General features: G+C 45.9%; 1 protein-coding gene across 1 annotated transcript in view; it reads left to right on the forward strand.

The window, feature by feature from the left end:
- The window catches only part of heg1 (heart development protein with EGF-like domains 1), a 142,506-nt gene extending 129,297 nt beyond the window's left edge, over positions 1-13,209 (forward strand). Inside the window, 1 exon segment of the mRNA XM_070875499.1 lies at positions 9,366-13,209. Within this exon segment, the coding sequence (XP_070731600.1) occupies positions 9,366-9,509 (144 nt within the window). The 3' untranslated portion in view covers positions 9,510-13,209.
- The last annotated feature ends 5,417 nt before the right edge of the window (positions 13,210-18,626 follow it).

Genomic DNA, 18,626 nt, shown 5'->3' on the forward strand with positions numbered 1-18,626 from the left:
TCCCCAAAAATACATCTGCACTTCAAATAAATAAAAAAAATTACATATTTAAAATGGCATTTAATTAAATATTTAAAACAAAAATTTCAATTTTTGTAAAATATATTTACACGTTTTAACAGGACTAAAAATAAAGTTACCTTATTGAACAAGATTTTTAACGTATAAATGATCGATAAAATTTAATTTTAATGTTTTTTTTAAACTCTTAGGCTGGTAAAAGCAAGCCTTAACTAGGCGTAAGAATTTCACGGGCATTCGCTAGGTAGAAGTTGCCCTTTTCCCAGGGATGGGTTGAACAGATCGCAAGTTCCAGGTTTCACACATGCACGAAAACCCAGAACTTGCGGGACCCTTAGAGGTGCATATGCACCTCATACGCACCCATAGGGATTGCAAATTACGGGCCATAAACTTTTCCATTGATGAAGCCAGTGTTACTGAGCATGTGCTTGGCTTTGCCATTCTTCCTATGGGTGCACACATGGCCATCAGGGCAACCCCATCATATCCCACCAGTCTTTGTCAACTGCAAGGGCATCCATTCCCTCAATTTGCAGCTCGTTTGCAACCATAGGAAGATCATCATGCATGGGTGCACTAAGTTCCCTGGCAGCTGCCATGACTCTCGTCCTGCGCCAGTCCGCTCTCCCTCAGCTCTTCGCACCTCCAAACAGACTTTCCAGCTGGCTGCTTGGAGATAAGGGCTATCCACTGAAGTCGTAGCTCATGAGACCTTTGAGGAGGCCAAGAAATGAGGCTGAGGAACATTGTAATCAAAGCCACATCTCCATGAGATGAGTCATAGAGCAGACAATAGGGTTGCTCAAAATGTGCTTCAGATGCCTGGACAGATCTGGAGGAGCCCTTCAGTATGCAACAGCCAGGATCTCCAGAATCGTCTTGGACTGCTGTGTCCTTCACATCATAGCAGCAAGGATTAGTGCTGCATGAGGAACAAGGTCCAGAGCACACAGTTTCTTCTTCGGAGGAGGAGGAGCATAAGGTGGAAGAGGAGGAGGAAGACCTGGAGGATCCGGCGGTCCAGATTCCACCAGTACATGGGCACATTGCTGCCTTTGAGGCCAGAGATGGCCTCATCATGGCCAGATTTACTTAACTTTTCGCAGCACAGCCAAGTGACTGGCACATGCGTAGCCAGGTTGGCAACACCCCACAGCAACACCATAAAGCATCCCTATAATGACCAATCCATTCTTTTCACAGTCATCACCATTGCTGGAGCTTAAGGTAGCCCTGACCATTCACTCTGCCACTTCCAGTTGTGCACACAAATTTGTCACACAAAGATTTCAAAATAAATGATTTAATACAAGAGATAAATTGAACGTAAACTTCACAATAACATTTAAGAAAACACCAAGTGACTACCCTTGTGGCTCTAACTTGTGTGGGATCTTTCTTATCGAGTGCCTCTATGTGGTGCTACCCCTGTGACTTCAGCAGAGGTAGAGGCAGCCTGCTCACTTCCCTGCTGCGCCTTCTTAGACACCTTTGGTGGTTGTCCTCTGGGTTTTGGAGTCTGTGAGGAGCCCGCCAAAGTCCACTCCTCTTGCAACTGTACAGGAGCAGACTCGGCCATCGCTGTGCGTGGAGACATCTGGGGCTCTGACCGAGGGGTTGGCAGGGGGGTTGTGAAGTGTGAGCACTTGAAGAGGAGCCTCCACTTCTATGACCCCTCCCACCATCATCCCTCTCATGGGCCACCCGCACTCTCTGTCAGCAAGTAGCTGGAGAGCACCTTGCTGCAGATCATTGGGGCCATGAGGACCCATGTCTGTACTAACATCCCTCGGAGAAAGGATGTTTATGAGCCTCTGATTTGTATCCTCCTATAGATAGCCATCTATCCTCCATAGAGACCATGTGCTTGTGTGACTGGCGCATTGGGTCCTCTATGCAGGTGGCCATCCTACCCATGGAGGAGCCTACAGCCACGATTGCCTGCGCCACGGTGGTGCTCATGTTGGAGAAGGATTCCTCAATTCTCTGAGCACTCACAAAACCTGTCAAAGCCTCCTGCACATGTTCCTGCAGCTTCAGGATCGCATGCAGTTGAGCAGAGCTAGGAGACTCCTGCGCTCTCTGATGAGGAGTCTCCACCATCTTCTCTTGCTCATCTGTGCTGTGTGAGATATTAGGTGACAACACCACTCTATGTCACAATTGGCCCCACCGAGGTGTGCGCATCAGCACTGGTGCTGGCTTACCTTGTCTCAGATGAAGCTACACCCTTAGAGGCTGGAGGCTTTTTGAAGAGTGCTCTCGCTCTTCCTCCTGAACAGTGTGGGGGAGGCTCTTGATGGACCTATCGGAGAGTAAAAAGATCAGTTAAATATATCATATGTAGATTGCTACAGATATTATTATGCACAGGTTAGATGCAGGAAGAATGTTCCCAATGTTGGGGAAGTCCAGAACCAGAGGTCACAGTCTAAGGATAAGGGGTAAGCCATTTAGGACCGAGATGCGGAGGAACTTCTTCACCCAGAGAGTGGTGAACCTGTGGAATTCTCTACCACAGAAAGTTGTTGAGGCCAATTCACTAAATATATTCAAAACGGAGTTAGATGAGGTCCTTACTACTAGGGGGATCAAGGGGTATGGCGAGAAAGCAGGAATGGGGTACTGAAGTTGAATGTTCAGCCATGAACTCATTGAATGGCGGTGCAGGCTAGAAGGGCTGAATGGCCTACTCCTGCACCTATTTTCTATGTTTCTATCTATGATGCATTCTTGACATCAGCCGCCATATGAGTGACCGATGAATGCCATGTAGCTGTATGGAAACTGATTTTGTCACCAGGTTGTTCTGATGAGCCCTTCTTTCCATCCCCCTCTTTCAGCTGATCGACCGCTCCCGTGATCTCCAGTGCAGCCTTCTCCGCACTCGTGAGGATTGCTAGGGATTGAGGGCTTCCTCTTGTTCTCTGCCTCTCCCTCTTATTGTGGGCTCTCTTTTCCCACAAGGAGGGAAAGAAGAGAAGGTTGAGTGAGAGTGATGGAATGAAAGTGAAAAGCAGTGTCAGCTGTGGCTCAATTGGTAGCACTCTCGCCTCTGAGTCAGAAGGTTGTGGGTTCAAGTCTCACTCCAGGGACTTGAGCACATAAATCTAGGCTGACACTCCAGTGCAGTACTGAGGGATTGCTGCACTGTCAGAGATGTTGGCTTTAGGATGAGACGTTAAATCAAGACCCCGTCTGCTTTCTCAAGTGGATGTAAAAGATTCCATGGCACTATTTCGAAGAAGAGCGGGGCAGTTATCCCCGGTGTCCAGGTCAATATTTGTCCCTCAATCAACATCTCTATAACAGATTATCTGGTCATTATCACATTGTTGTTTGTGGGAGCTTGCTTTGCGCCAATTGGCTGCTGCATTTCCCTACATTACAACTGTGACTGCACTTCAAAAAAGTTATTCATTGGCTGTAAACCTCTTTAGGACATCCTGAAGTTGTGAAAGGGGCTATAGAAGGAGGCTAATCAGTCTTTGCCAGCTTTCTGAGAGACTTATCTACTTAGTCCCACTTTATAGTGTCAGCTGTGGCTCAGTGGGAAGCACTCTCGCCTTGGAGTCAGAAGGCTTGTGGGTTCAAGTCCCACTCCAGGGACTTGAGCACATAAATCTAGGCTGACACTCCAGTGCAGTACTGAGGGAGCACTGCACTGTCGGAGGTGCCGTCTTTTGTGTTATGTATGTGAACCTCACCTGTGTGTAAGACTTGCCACTAGAGGGCACGCGGAGTCAGAGGAAATGTATTAGCATGGATGGAGAATTGGCTGGCGAACAGAAAGCAGAGAGTCGGGATAAATGGGTCCTTTTCGGGTTGGAAATCAGTGGTTAGTGGTGTGCCACAAGGATCGGTGCTGGGACCACAACTGTTTACAATATACATAGATGACCTGGAAGAGGGGACAGAGTGTAGTGTAACAAAATTTGCAGATGTCACAAAGATTAGTGGGAAAGCGGGTTGTGTAGAGGACACAGAAAGGCTGCAAAGAGATTTAGATAGGTTAAGCGAATGGGCTAAGATTTGGCAGATGGAATACAATGTCGGAAAGTGTGAGGTCATCCACCTTGGGGGGAAAAAAACAGTAAAAGGGAATATTATTTGAATGGGGAGAAATTACAACATGCAGCGGTGCAGAGGGACCTGGGGGTTCTTGTGCATGAATCTCAAAAAGTTAGTTTGCAGGTAATCAGGATGGCGAATGGAATGTTGGCCTTCATTGCGAGAGGGATGGAGTCCAAAAGCAGGGAGGTCCTTCTGCAACTGTATAGGGTATTGGTGAGGCCGCACCTGGAGTACTGCGTGCAGTTTTGGTCACCTTACTTAAGGAAGGATATACTAGCTTTGGAGGGGGTACAGAGACGATTCACTCGGCTGATTCCGGAGGTGAGGGGGTTACCTTATGATAGATTGAGTAGACTGGGTCTTTACTCATTGGAGTTCAGAAGGATGAGGGGTGATCTTATAGAAACATTTAAAATAATGAAAGGGATAGACAAGATAGAGGCGGAGAGGTTGTTTCCACTGGTCGGGGAGACTAGAACTAGGGGGCACAGCCTCAAAATACGGGGGAGCCAATTTAAAAACCGAGTTGAGAAGGAATTTCTTCTCCCAGAGGATTGTGAATCTGTGGAATTCTCTGCCCAAGGAAGCAGTTGAGGCTAGCTCATTGAATGTATTCAAGTCACAGATAGATAGATTTTTAACCAATAAGGGAATTAAGGGTTACGGGGAGGGGCGGGTAAGTGGAGCTGAGTCCACGGCCAGATCAACCATGATCTTGTTAAATGGCGGAGCAGGCTCGAGGGGCTAGATGGCCTACTCCTGTTCCTAATTCTTATGTTCTTATGTTCTGTGGGAGACCTATGGGTCACCTGTGTACCCTGGTGCAAGCAGGTATAAAAGGCAGGCCACCACGTTGCTCCCTCACTTTGGAGTTATATTAAAGAGACCAAGGTCACAATGGTTTGAACACAGTCTCATGGAGTTATTTTGAACATAACAACTGGCGACGAGTTACAGATCACGAACTTTCACGCGGAAACGGCTGCCGGTATTCTTGAGATTTGTTGAGAGTGATGATTGGGAAGCCTTCGTTGAGCGCCTTGACCAGTACTTTGTGGCCAACGAATTGGACACGGCTGAAACAGATCAAGCGCAGGACAATTCTCCTCACCGTATGTGGGTCATTGGTATATGGCTGCCTTAAAAATTTGCTGCCACTGGTTAAACTAAGTGCAGATCCACCTTGTTCCTTCGGCACAGCCCGTTCATCATAAGGCCTGAGCAGTCCCATATATGATGCGAGAGAAAGTCGAAATCGAGCTGGATAGACTTCAACGAGAAGTAATCATATCGCCAGTCGAATTCAAGGAGTGGGCCAGTCCAATCATGCCAGTACTAAAGAGCGATGGGACAGTCAGAATCTGCAGGGACTACAAGGTGACGATCAACCGAGTCTCGCGAGAGGACCAGTATCTGCTACCCAAAGCGGAGGACTTATTTGCAACGCTAACAGGGGGAAGTCATTCACCAAGCTAGACCTAACCTTCGCGTACATGACACAGGCGCAGGCTGAACCATCAAAGAAGTTGACATGCATCAACACGCACAAAGGACTGTTCGTGTACCACAGATGCCCCTTTGGGATTCGCTCGGTGGCGACCATCTTCCAGAGGAACAAGGAGAGTCTGCTGAAATCGGTTCCATGTACAATGGTGTTCCAGGATGACATCTTGATCACTGGTCGCAACACCACCGAACGCTTGCACAACTTGGAAGAGGTTTTAAAACGACTGGACAGAGTGGGACTCAGGCTGAAACACTCCAAGTGTGTTTTCCTGGTGCCAGAGGTCAAATTTCTGGGGAGAAAGATTGCGGCGGATGGCATTAGACCCACAGACTCCAAGACGGAAGCCATCAAGAATGCACCCAGACCACAGAGTGTGACGGAGCTGCGTTCGTTCCTGGGACTCCTCAACTACTTTGGTAACTTTCTACCGGGGTTGAGCACTTTGCTGGAACCCTTGCATTTGTTGCTACGGAAGGGTGACTACTGGGTTTGGGGTAAATCTCAAGAGACAGCCTTTAATAAGGCCAGAAACCTGCTATGCTCTAACAAATTACTTTTATTATATGACCCATGTAAACGTTCAGTACTAGCATGTGATGCGTCGTCATACGGGGTCGGTGTGTTACAGCGAGCACATTTGTCAGGCAAACTGCTACCGGTTGCATATGCATCCAGAAGTTTATCCAAGGCTGAAAGAGCCTACAGTATGGTTGAGAAAGAAGCGTTGGCTTGTGTATACGGGGTTAAGAAAATGCACCAATATCTATTTGGTCTCCGGTTCGAGCTCAAAACCGACCACAAACCGCTTATTTCACTTCTCTCAGAAAGTAAAGGTATCAACAGCAATGCTTCGTCCTGCATCCAAAGATGGGCACTAACATTGTCTGCATATGGCTATGTAATCCGCCACAGACCGGGCACAGAGAACTGCGCTGATGCCCTCAGTCGGTTGCCATTGCCCACCACCGGGGTGGAAATGGCGCAACCTGCAGACTTGCTTCTGGTAATGGATGCTTTCGAGAGCAAGGGGTCACTCGTCACGGTTCGCCAGATCAGGACCTGCACCAGCCAAGACCCCCTGTTATCACTAGTAAAAAGATGCATCCTCAATGGGAGCTGGTCGGGGGTTCCTGGGGAAATGCAAGAGGAAATTAAGCCTTTTCACCGACGCAAGGCCGAACTGTCAATCCAGTCGGATTGTCGCCTATGGGGGAATCACGTGAATTTGCCCAAAAAGGGCAGGGAAACGTTTATACGTGACCTACATAGTACCCACCCAGGCATAGTCATCATGAATGCTAAAGCCAGGTTGCAAGTCTGGTGGCCCGGCATTGATTCCGAATTAGAGTCATGCGTACACCAATGCGACATTTGCTCACAGCTGAGCAACGCACCCAGGGAGGCCCCACTGAGTCTGTGGTCATGGCCCTCCAAAAATGGTCCAGGGTCCACGTAGATTTCGCTGGCCCCTTTCTGGGGAAGATGTTTCTAGTAGCAGTGGACGCTTACTCAAAATGTATTGAATGTATAATAAGGTCATCATGTACGTCCACTGCCACCATTGAAAGCCTCAGGGCCATGTTCGCCACCCATGGTTTGCCCGACGACCTTGTCAGTGACAATGGACCATGTTTCACCAGCTCGGAATTCAACGAGTTCATGACTCACAATGGTATCAAGCATGTCAGGTCTGCCCCATTTAAGCCCGCATCCAACGGCCAAGCAGAAAGGGCAGTCCAAACCATCAAGCAAAGCTTGAGACGCGTAACAGCCAGCTCCTTGCAGACCTGGTTATCTAGGGTCCTGCTCAGCTACTGGACATGCCCCCACTCGCTCACCGGGGTTCCCCCTGCAGAATTGTTAATGAAGCGAGCACTCAAAACCAGGCTCTCCTTAATCCACCCGGACCTCAATGATCACGTAGAAACCCGGCGGCACAGGCATAACGTGTATCATGATCATGCGGCGGCCTCGCGTAACATTGAAGTCAATGACCCGGTGTTTGTTCTAAATTACGGTCACGATCCCAAATGAATTGCTGGCACTGTCTTAGCCAAGGAGGGGAATAGAGTGTTAGTTTGAAATTGTTGAATGGGAAAACATGCAGAAAGCACCTGGATCAGACCAAACTGCGATTCATGGATTACCAAGAACAGTTTGAGGAAGACCCCACCATCTATGATCCACCAACACACACCCAACCAGCAAGTGACCTCGCTATCAACCATGAGAATGAACCCACCTTGCCCGACAGTCTGACCAGACCAGCCGAGCTGCTGTGCAGCGATGATCCAACCAATTCACCCATGCCAGGATGTCAATTCAGGCGATCGACCAGGGAACGCAGACCGCCAGACCGCCTCAACCTGTAAATAATTTGTACTCAAGACTTTGGGGGGAAAGTGATGTTATGTATGTGAGCCTCGTCTGTGTGTAAGACCTGCCACTACAGGGCATATCTGTGGGAGACCGATGGGTCACCTGTGTACCCTGGTGCAAACAGGTATAAAAGGCAGGCCACCATGTTGCTGCCTCACTTTGGAGTTATATTAAAGAGACCAAGGTCACAATAGTTTGAGCTTACAACACAGTCTCGTGGAGTTATTTTGAACATAACATTTTGGATGAGATGTTAAAGTGAGGCCCTGTCTGCTCTCTCAGGTGGATGTAAAAGATCATGGCACTATTTCGACGAAGAGCAGGGGAGTTATCCCTGGCATCCTGGCCAATATTTATCCCTCAATCAACATAACAAAAAGACAGATTATCTGGTCATTATCACATTGCTGTTTGTGGGAGCTTGCTTGTGTGTAAATCGGCCACCGCGTTTCCCACATTACAACAGTGACTACACTCCAAAAGTACTTCATTGGCTGTAAAGCGCTTTGAGATGTCCGGTGGTTGTGAAAGGTGCTATATAAATACAAGTTTTTCTTTGAATGTAAGGAATGGATGGGTTAGATCTTTAGAGGGAGACTATGATGGATTGGGGTGACAATACCAAGTGGCCTCCTTGTGCGTTGTTAGTTGGTATGATTGCATTAGAATAAGGGTGAGGGTGAGGGGTTATTAGTAAGATGGGGATGTGATAATGTAGACAGAGAGAGAGAGGGATGGGTGAAGTTGCAAGGATGTTGGTGTCCGTAAGGATGTGCAGGAGTAGGTTAGGAAAGGCAGAGTGATGGGGATGTGATGAGAGGCACAACAACATGAAGTAAAGTGTGGCTTTATACTCACTTTTCCTGATCTTTTAGATCATTCAAATGCCTGCGGCACTGCACCCTGGTCCTCCTGACCACAGACCTGCTTGTGACTTCCTCTGCTATCTGCAACCAGGCTGCCTTGGTCTCCTGGGGAGGTCTTTTGCGTGCTTGGACTCCCTCCACAAGCACATGAAGGGAATCATTGCAACCCTCCGCCTCAGTGAACTCATGTTAGAGCCAAACAAGCACTCACAGTAGGTTGAACAATCGTAATTGAGAAGTCAACTCAAAGGAGGCCATTGCGCCTTTAAATATACTGGCACCAAACGTATCAGCTCTGATGTCACCAGACCCTCACCTTTTGCTTGGGCTGAGTTACGTGTTGGGTGAGCTTAACATGCCCCAGTACGGCATGCAGCGGGATGCCGACTGCAATGGGCTCGTGGCCTGCCACCGACCCCTCCCGCCACCGACCCGCCCAGTTAGGGGAAATCACAGCCTATCATTCAATGTAAATGCCCTCCTTGAAGCGCTTATTGCTATTTTTTCTTTTCCAGTCTGGCTTGAGGGGCTCAGAAATGGAAAGGACTGGCTTGCATCCTTACAGCGGCCTGCCAGGATCACGCTACTCTTGCATCTACACAGGACAATACAATCCATCTTTCAGCAGTGAGGAAGCAAGAAGACGGGACTATTTTTAAGCAAATTATAATAGAGATTTATTTTTGTATCAAATGGAACATATGAAACAAAAATAACAAGAGGAATTATTGCAAAAAAAAGCTGTATTCTGAACATTTATGGTAAAGGACCAGCAGAATGTGAAGGAGAAGCGGTAAGCAGCAAACTATTCACAGCAGCTTCCATAGATCACACTGTGATGGACAAGTGACGGAACTGATATCGTCAGCTGTACTGAATGGGCTTATTTGCGACAGCACAAGAAAAGTTTGCTTACAAATGGACAATATACACTGTGTATTTTTGTGGTTCATGTTTCTAGTTTGTTAATAACTTATAAACAGTTACAGTAATTTTGGTCTGACCAAATGATAATGTTGCACAGCTCTAAGAAACACTAACTGATGAATTTCTGGAAGAACTGGACACTGTTAACATCTCCGGCCTTGTGCTGTAAAATTGTTCGGATGAATTGGAGTGTTGAGACCGAGCAGGATTAGGACCTTATTCATGCTGATTTCTGACCCTTTTCTGGATGCCTTTGTGTATATCTGGTGTGTGGTTCATATGGCATTCCCTTTTTTTCCCCACTCCTTCTTTTGCCCACAATAGTTCTTCCATCAGCTAAAAAAGAGCTTAACTGACAACTTCTTATACCACGGGGAGCGTGAATAGAGTGTTTCTCTTTTGGTTGAAACATTCCACCCCGAGCACAACATGCCCTTTGGCAGTCCGTTGGGAAGTGATTTATGCTGTGTTCCATATTGGATTCTGATTAGATTTCTTTTGCAAGTACTTTCAGAACAGTCAGTATTTCTTCGTACTCTCTCATTGTAAACCACTGAAATTGCTGCTTCACTTCCACTGAGAGGCTGAGCAGTTGTATCTCTGCAAATACAATTTATAACTGCTCTACTTCACTTGGTTCTGAGTAATCCATATTGTAAAATGACAATATGCACTTGTTGTATTTCTCAGCCTTTAATGTATTTAATTTTTTAATACAGCTGGCAACTCCGTTCCCAACATGTTCTCAAAAAAAATATTTTTTTGGAAGAGGAAAAGGTTATTAGGCCAAGCAGGCCTTGGATTTTGATTGATTTCATCCTCATTTACAGTACTCATTCTCATCATATCTCTCAATTCCTTCTTGAGTTATCTCCTGAACCCATTTAAATTTATTCTACAAATTCTTTACGCCATGAATATTTTACACATTATGGGAAAAAAAAGTTCTGCATGACATCCCTGCTTAATCCTTCCTTTTCTTTTTTTTAAACTTGTGTCCCATGATACTTGAACTCTTTGCCTGGATCAATTTTGCTAGCCCCTTTATAATTTTAAAAATTTCAATTGGGTAATCTTCCAGGCAGAGCCAGGAAACTTTATTAATGCTTACTTATAACTTACGGATGCTTGTAATCACCTTGGCTCTATTTCTTCAAGGCCAATACAATCTTTCCAATTATTAGGTGACCAGAACTAAATAGAAATGGAGGCTTATCAATGCCTTTTGTAGCAACAAAGTAATCTCTTTTGATTTTTATTCTGTTCCTCTGCTAAGTAGCCGATAGAGAACATAAAGACAGAAATAAAGTGGACATTAAAGTTTAGTCGGATAATTATTAAATCATAAATAAAATCTACAAAATCATTTTGAGTGAACTTTCTCACTGCAGCTCAGCACTTTGCAGATAGTGGTATTGGTCCTGTTATCATAGAAACCAAAACATAGGTGCAGGAGCAGGCCATTCGGCCCTTCCAACCTGCACCGCCATTCAATATGATCATGGCTGATCATGCAACTTCAGTACCCCACTCTCGCCTTCTCTCCATACCCCCTGATCCCCTTAGCCATTCATTTTTTTTGAAAAACAACAATGGTCCGAATACTACCCCCAGGGCTGCCTCACTCTTAACTTCTTTCCAGCTTGAGAAGTTCTCATTCACAGCCCTACATTTAAAAACAAAATCCAATTATCTATCTATATCTTGTTTTATTGATTTATCTTATTAATGTGAACTTTGTCAAGCATATATCAACTACATTACCCTAGTCCCCTGTGTCGGCAACATTTTGGGGAAACACCTGTAGATTAGATAACCATGATTTCCCATGGTAACGACTATTTAAATAGTTATACACTACCAAAGACTAGTTTCCCCCAAAGTCATTTTGTAGATTTTACTTACAACTGATAATTAAGTTACTAAACTATAATTTCCATTTCCTAACTTTCTGCACCACCTTCACAAAGGAGCTGGAAGTGGTGGTGCACTTGGCCATCAATAATGACATGGATCACACGGGCTTTAAATAGATCTGCATGATTTTCAAGGGGTGACTATCCTAGCCGAGAAGCAATAAGAAAATAAATGAGCCAAAAATTCTAGGAAAATTTGCTTCTAGTATCCCTGCTTCAGCAAGGACTGTTGGACAGTACAGGCCATGAACTGCTGTAGATCTGCCCTCAATGCTACTCCATGATGAGACAATAATAGATATATACCTGTATTGGAAGAATGAAAGGGGAAATACGTGTCCGTGCCGTAACCGCTGCCCCCCCCCACCCTCTTCACTGGTCCCAACATTAAAAAGTTCAATCTACTGGGTAGTCTAAAACTTTTTATGTAAGATTCTGAATAAGAATATTTATGTTCAAAATGTTAGAATGCATTGAAAAGCTAGCATTGCGGCAGATCTGTTGGAGTGTAAACTCCACACTGTCCAGCTCAATTCTGAGTGTATAAAACGCTTATTATTTTTAAATATGAATTGTTAGAAATAAATGGAAGATAATTCTTGCAGCAGTTACATGAAAGTGTTGTGTGCTTTGAAAACTTTTGAAAGTCCTCCCAATGTTTTCAAAGGCTCAGTTAAAATACTGTGAATAATATGGAGAATATTTTGGTCTTAAAATAGATGGAAGGGTGGTTCATTACCAGTTTCTTTTCCACATAGGTTACTTAAAATTGAAGATGTCTCCAGCCCGAAGGAGATATTTTTGCTATTTGTGCATCATGAGGTTGCTTTATTCTTTTATAAGTGAGTGCTAGGCACCCGCGCCAGGAAAAATCAATACTGGTTAAGTGTTGCATCTTGGCTGCCCCCAAACTCCTATTTAAAAAAAAAATTACTTTAAGGGCTTCTTTTCTTTTGGACATTATTATAGTCAGATCTTACACTGGAAAATCAGGAGGAGGTGGCAATTACTGCTGTTCCAGCCAGATTAATCTAAGGTGACTACACCAAAGATAAGACATTCCTCATGTGTAGGAACACTATGTGCTCAATGAGGCCAGCTAGTGTTATTGGAAAATCTGAAAGTCCCCCCTGCCTGTCCCAAGTTGCTGCAAAATAAGTTTAACTTCCTTGTTTTTAATGTCTGTGTGCTAGTTTCTAATGGCCAGCATGATAACAAATCTACCCAGCTTTGTGTTTAAGTGTGGACTCTTGTAACTACCAATGCAGTTAGTGATATGATTGAACACTGGAAATATCATGTGAACCCAGCAAGCTATTTCCTTTCTGTCTAAATTATTTTTCCTTCTGTTTTTTCTTTGTGTGTTTTTGGTTGACAGCAGCTATCTATGTATTGAATACTTTGTTTGAAGTGAACTATATTTACAGCTTAAAGTATTTAGAAAATGAACATTTGTTTTTCCAATAGAGTTTCAGAATCTGGCGTTCTAGTCAGCATTGCATAGCAGAAAAATAAAATACTTGTCCAGATAATTGTTCTCTGTTCTATGGGCATAGCAAGGAACAATACACAATGGTCCAGAAATTCCTCTGGGGGTCTTCCCGCGGGCAATTGCCTCCTCGCTGGATATTTTTACGAATTTACCAGGTGATCTAGGAGGCGCCCTGATTTCCGATGGGGAGGTCTTCTCCTCCTGCGCTGCGAAGCGTGCTCCTGTACAGAGGGTCCCGACGCAGAAGATCCAGTCATGTGTGACTGCTCAGCCAATCAGGTAATTATTTCACAGGTTCCTATTAGCAGCACTGAGACTCGCGTAACTATGAGTTCTCAGTGCTATTAATGGGAACAAAAGCAATCACACAAAATAATAAAAAACAGACCACACATATTTCAAATTAATTGAAATTAAAGTTATTATGTCTTATAAAAATAAAATATTTTCCCGATTTAAAAAAAAAGTTATTTTAATTATGGTTAAAAATAAACTTACCATAGTGGGGAGGGTTTTAAAGAATACAATGTGTTTTATAACTTTATTTTAAAATGTTTTTGTGTATTTTTAAACACTTGCACCTGTAAAAGTAGGCTATACGCCTGCATTTTTAGGTGCAAGATTTTTGAGGACATTTGCTAGGCAAGATATCCGTAAATATTGCAAATCTTGCCCTGCAAATGTCCTCGCTCCCAGTCTGCGGATGACTTGTCAAGCTAGAAACTTGACAGATCGGAAAAGCCAGTTTTCAGCGCATGTGCATTGAAACTTTGTACGGACCCGGGACATCAGAATTCCAGCACCATTGTTTCAGCAGTTTAGTAATATGAGACGTTGAATTCTGCTAAAGTGTTGGCATTCCACGTGATAGAAGCTTTAACAATTGTTTTTAAATTCGAGTTGTCATTATTGACACAGTGAGAAAATTCACTGCCTGATGTAGTACTGAGCTGTACAGACTACATAGACCCAGGTTTAACCTTTGGGGATGATTTTAACTGTTTTCTGCCGTGCAGGGAATGGGCAGTAAGGGGCTGGATATCCGTCATACATTCCACCCGAACTTCCTTTCTATTGATCAGCCCAAAGGAAAATCGGATGGGGTGTAAATAGGCATTTGGAAACGGTTAAAATCAACCCTTGGTCTGCAATGCATTATGTGATTTCAGCTATGGCACATTTGGTGGATTTACAATTGGCCCTTAAGTCCCTGGACTGAGAGAAGAGAAAAAAGTCCATCAGGTTTCCTACAGCTGACCATTATCCTGTGACTGTGGGAGGTGCAAATATGCACATCTGGTGTGGGCAGGATTGGGCTCACATCTGATGCCCCCAAATTGATGTCACTCAAAACTGATTGTCCATATGAGCGAGGTTGCTCCCCACGAACCAGCATAAATGAGAAGACCGGAAACATTTTCTTCCAAAATGTAATTCTCTCCAGCTACCACCTGCATGCTCACTCCTGAGAGTGAGCTGGAACTGAGGCAGTAGGTGAATGGGTCACAGCATCCTTGAAGATCTCAGATACCAGTGCTGTGATAGAGCTCAACCGAGAAATAACATTGTGTCATGTCGATAGAACATTTGCTTATCCCTGATAGAAGCTTCGCCAATCACGGAATCATATAAAATTATGACACAGAAGGAGGCCATTCGGCCCATCATGTCTGTACCAGTCTAAAAAGAGTTACCTAGCCTAATCCCACTTCCAGCACTAGGTCCGTAACCCTGTAGGTTATGGCTCTTTAAGTGCATATCTAAGTACCTGTTAAATGTGATGAGGGTTTTTACCTCTACCACCCTTTAAGGCAGTGAGTTCCAGACTCCCATCACCCTCTGGGTCAAGAAACGTTTCCTCATCTCCCCTAGAAACATGACAGGTGGCTGTCCCACCTGTGGCAGGGACTGTGGCTCTCGTATTGGACTGTTCAGCCACCTAAGGACTCATTCTAAGAGTGGAAGCAAGTCTTCCTCGATTCCAAGGGACTGCCTATGATGATGAGAAACATAGTGGCTGAAATTGGTGAAGGTCCCTGCCCGCCCAAGTGCCGCACGAAGGATCGCCCATGGCCACCGAGGTACCTAACGGTACTTGGGCGGGGTTTTCGTCAAAAAAGGTCCTTGAAAGGACGGCGGGCGGCAAAAGAAGGACTTAGGCGGCAACCGGCGGGAGCTCCCAATCTCGGCGGCAAAGGTGCTTGCCACCCAAGTGCCGCCGTGAGAATGGTCGAAGACGAGCAAAGGAAAATCATCAAAAAAAAACATCGGAACACCTTCAGGGGATTCCATCCAGGTGTAAAGAAAACATTAAAAAAATCTTCACTAACTTTTTTTTCAGCTCTTCATACTCACCGTCAGGCATAGGACAGCCTCCAGCCAGCGGTCCTTCCCCGTTCTGCCGCTGACACCCGCCCGCACCAATATGGCATCTCGGTGGCCAGGAGGTCAGTTGCGCCACTTGGCCGTCAGCGGGCGGTTCCCGGCGGTTCTCCCCTCCCGCCCGCTCCACACCAAATGGAAAGTGGCACTGGGCGCAACTTCAAGAGGAATGTCGGCGGCAGTGGGCGGTAAAACCATCAATTTTGGGCCCATAGAAACATAGAAATCTACAGCGCAGAAGGGGGCCATTTCGGCCCATCGTTACCGTGCCAGCCAACAAAGAGCCACACAGCCCTCAGTCAGCAGCCCTGAAGGTTACATATAAATCTATGAACAATGAACAGTGGTGGAAAGGTAAAGAGCATCCGGCCCAAGCACTTGCCCCACATGACTGCGGTACTTATCATCGTACCTGCTCCAGCCAACATGAGGTTATCCAGTCTAATCCCACTTACCAGGTCTAGTTCCGTAACCCTGAAGGTTACGCCACTTCAAGTGCCCATCCAAGCACCTTTTAAATGTGGTGAGGGTTTCTGCATTCACCACTCTTTCAGGCAGTGAGTTCCAGACTCCCACAACCCTCTCATGAAGAAACTTTCCCTCAAATCCCCTCTGAACTTTTCACTAACCACCTTAAAACTATGCCCCCTCGTAATTGACCTCTCCACAAATGGAAATAGGCCCTTGCTATCCACTATATCCAGGCCCCTCAAAAGTTTGTACACCTCAATAAGGTCTCCTCTGATTCAATGAGAACAAACCCAGCATATCCAATTTGTCCTCATAGCTAAGATTCTACATTCCAGCCAGCATCCTAGTAAATCTCCTCTGCGCCCTCTCGAGTGCATTCACGTCCGTTCTATAATATGGCGACCAGAACTGGACACAGTACTCCAGCTGTGGCCTAACCAGAATATTATATAATTTAGGCATAACATCCCTGCTCTTGTATTCTATGCCTCGGCCAATAAAGGTAAGCATTCTGTATGCCTTCTTAACCACCTTATCCACCTGGCTTGCTACTTTCAGGGGTCTGTGGACAAACACTCCAAGGTCCCTTAGTTCATCTACACTTCTAAGTGGCCTCACACTTTTCCGGATTGAATTCTATTTGTCACTTTTCTGCCCAACTGACCGGTTCCTTGATACCTTCCTGCAGTCTAGAGCTTTCCTCCTCACTGTCAACCACACAGCCAATTATTGGATCATCTGTAAATGTCTTTATCATACCCCCTCCATTGAAGTCTAAATCATTAATATATACTACAAAAGTAAGTGGCCGCGTACTGGGACCTGTGGAACTCCATTGGAAACAGCCTTCCAGTCACAAAAGCTCCCCTCAACCATTACCCGTTGCTTCCTGCTACTGAGCCAATTTTAGATCCAATTTGTCATTCTCCCTTGTATCCCATAGGCTTTTACTTTTTTGATCAGTCTACCATATGGGACCTTATCAAAAGCCTTGGTAAAATCCATGTAAACTACATTAAATGCACTGCTCTCATTGAACCTCCTTGTTAACTCCTCAAAGAACTCAATCAAGTTAGGCAGACAGAACATTCCCTTCGGAGTTCGGAGGAGGTGTCGGAGAGCCCTATAAAAGGCCCACGAGTTCGGGAGGCCAGCGGGAGTTCAGAGGAGGCATCGGAGAGGCTCATAAAAGGCCCACGAGTTTGGGAGGCCAGTGGGAGTTCGGAGAAGGCGTCGGAGAGGCCTATAAAAGGCCCGCGAGTTCGGGAGGCCAGCAGGAGTTCGGAGGAGGCATCGGAGAGGCCTATAAAAGGCCCGCGGGTTCGGGAGGCCAGCGGGTGTATGGAGGAGACGTTGGAGAGGCCTATAAAAGGCCCGCGAGTTCAGGAGGCCAGCAGGAGTTCGGAGGAGGCGTCGGAGAGGCCTATAAAAGGCCCGCGAGTTCAGGAGGCCAGCGGGAGTATGGAGGAGACGTTGGAGAGGCCTATAAAAGGCCCGCGAGTTCGGGAGGCCAGCGGGAATTCGGAGGAGGCGCCGGAGAGGCCTATAAAAGGCCCGCGAGTTCGGGAGGCAAGCGGGAGTTCATAGGAGGTGTCGGAGAGGCTAGCTGGTGTACGGACAGGGGCAGAAGGTAAACAAAGAAGTAGAAAGAAATTGAAAGGTGACGTCACAGCCAAGCGGGTAAGTGATTGGCTGGTGGATTGTTGAGTATTTAATCTTTTTTTCTTTTTATTTCGTTATCAGTAGGTAACCTTTGACATTGTTGCCAAATTAAGTTAATCTAAGGCAGGAGAGTCCAGACATGTGTCATGCTCCTCCTGTGCTATGTAGGAACTCAGGGACACTTCCAGTGTCCCTGACGACTACATGTGCAGGAAGTGTATCCTGACAGACTGCATTGCGGCACTGGAGCTGCGGGTGGATTCACTCTGGAGCATCCGTGATGCTGAGGATGCTGTGAATAGCATGTTTAGTGAGTTGGTCATACCGCAGGAAAGGTTACACAGACAGAAAGGGAATGGGGGACCAGCAGGAAGAGCAGTGGAAGGAAGGTAGTGCAGGGGTCCCCTACAGTCATCCACCCCCAAAATAGACACATTGTTTTGGGTACTGTTGGGGGGAATGACCCATCAGGGGAGGGCACCATGGGTGGCTCTGCTGCACAGGAGGGCAGGAAAAAGAGTGGGAGAGCTATTGTGGTAGGGGATTCTATTGTAAGGGGAATAGATAGACGTTTCTGTGGCCGCAATTGAGACCCAGGATGGTATCTTGCCTCCCTGGTGTAAGAGTCAAGGATGTCTCGGAGCGGCTGCAGGACACTTTGGAGGGGGAGGGTGAACAGCCGGTTGTCGTGGTGCGTATAGGTACCAACAATATAGGTAACAAATGATATGAGATCCTACAAGCTGAATTTAGGGAGCTAAGAGTTAAAATAAAAAGTAGGGCCTCAAAGGTAGTAATCTCAGGATTGCTACCAGTGCCAAGTGCTAGGCAGAGTAGGAATTGCAGGATAGCTCAGATGAATACATGGTTTGAGGAGTGATGCAGAAGGGAGGGATACAAATTCCTGGGACATTGGAACCGGTTCT

Source organism: Pristiophorus japonicus, chromosome 3, assembly GCF_044704955.1.
Source record: "Pristiophorus japonicus isolate sPriJap1 chromosome 3, sPriJap1.hap1, whole genome shotgun sequence".
In the NCBI taxonomy this organism is placed as follows: Eukaryota; Metazoa; Chordata; class Chondrichthyes; family Pristiophoridae; genus Pristiophorus; species Pristiophorus japonicus.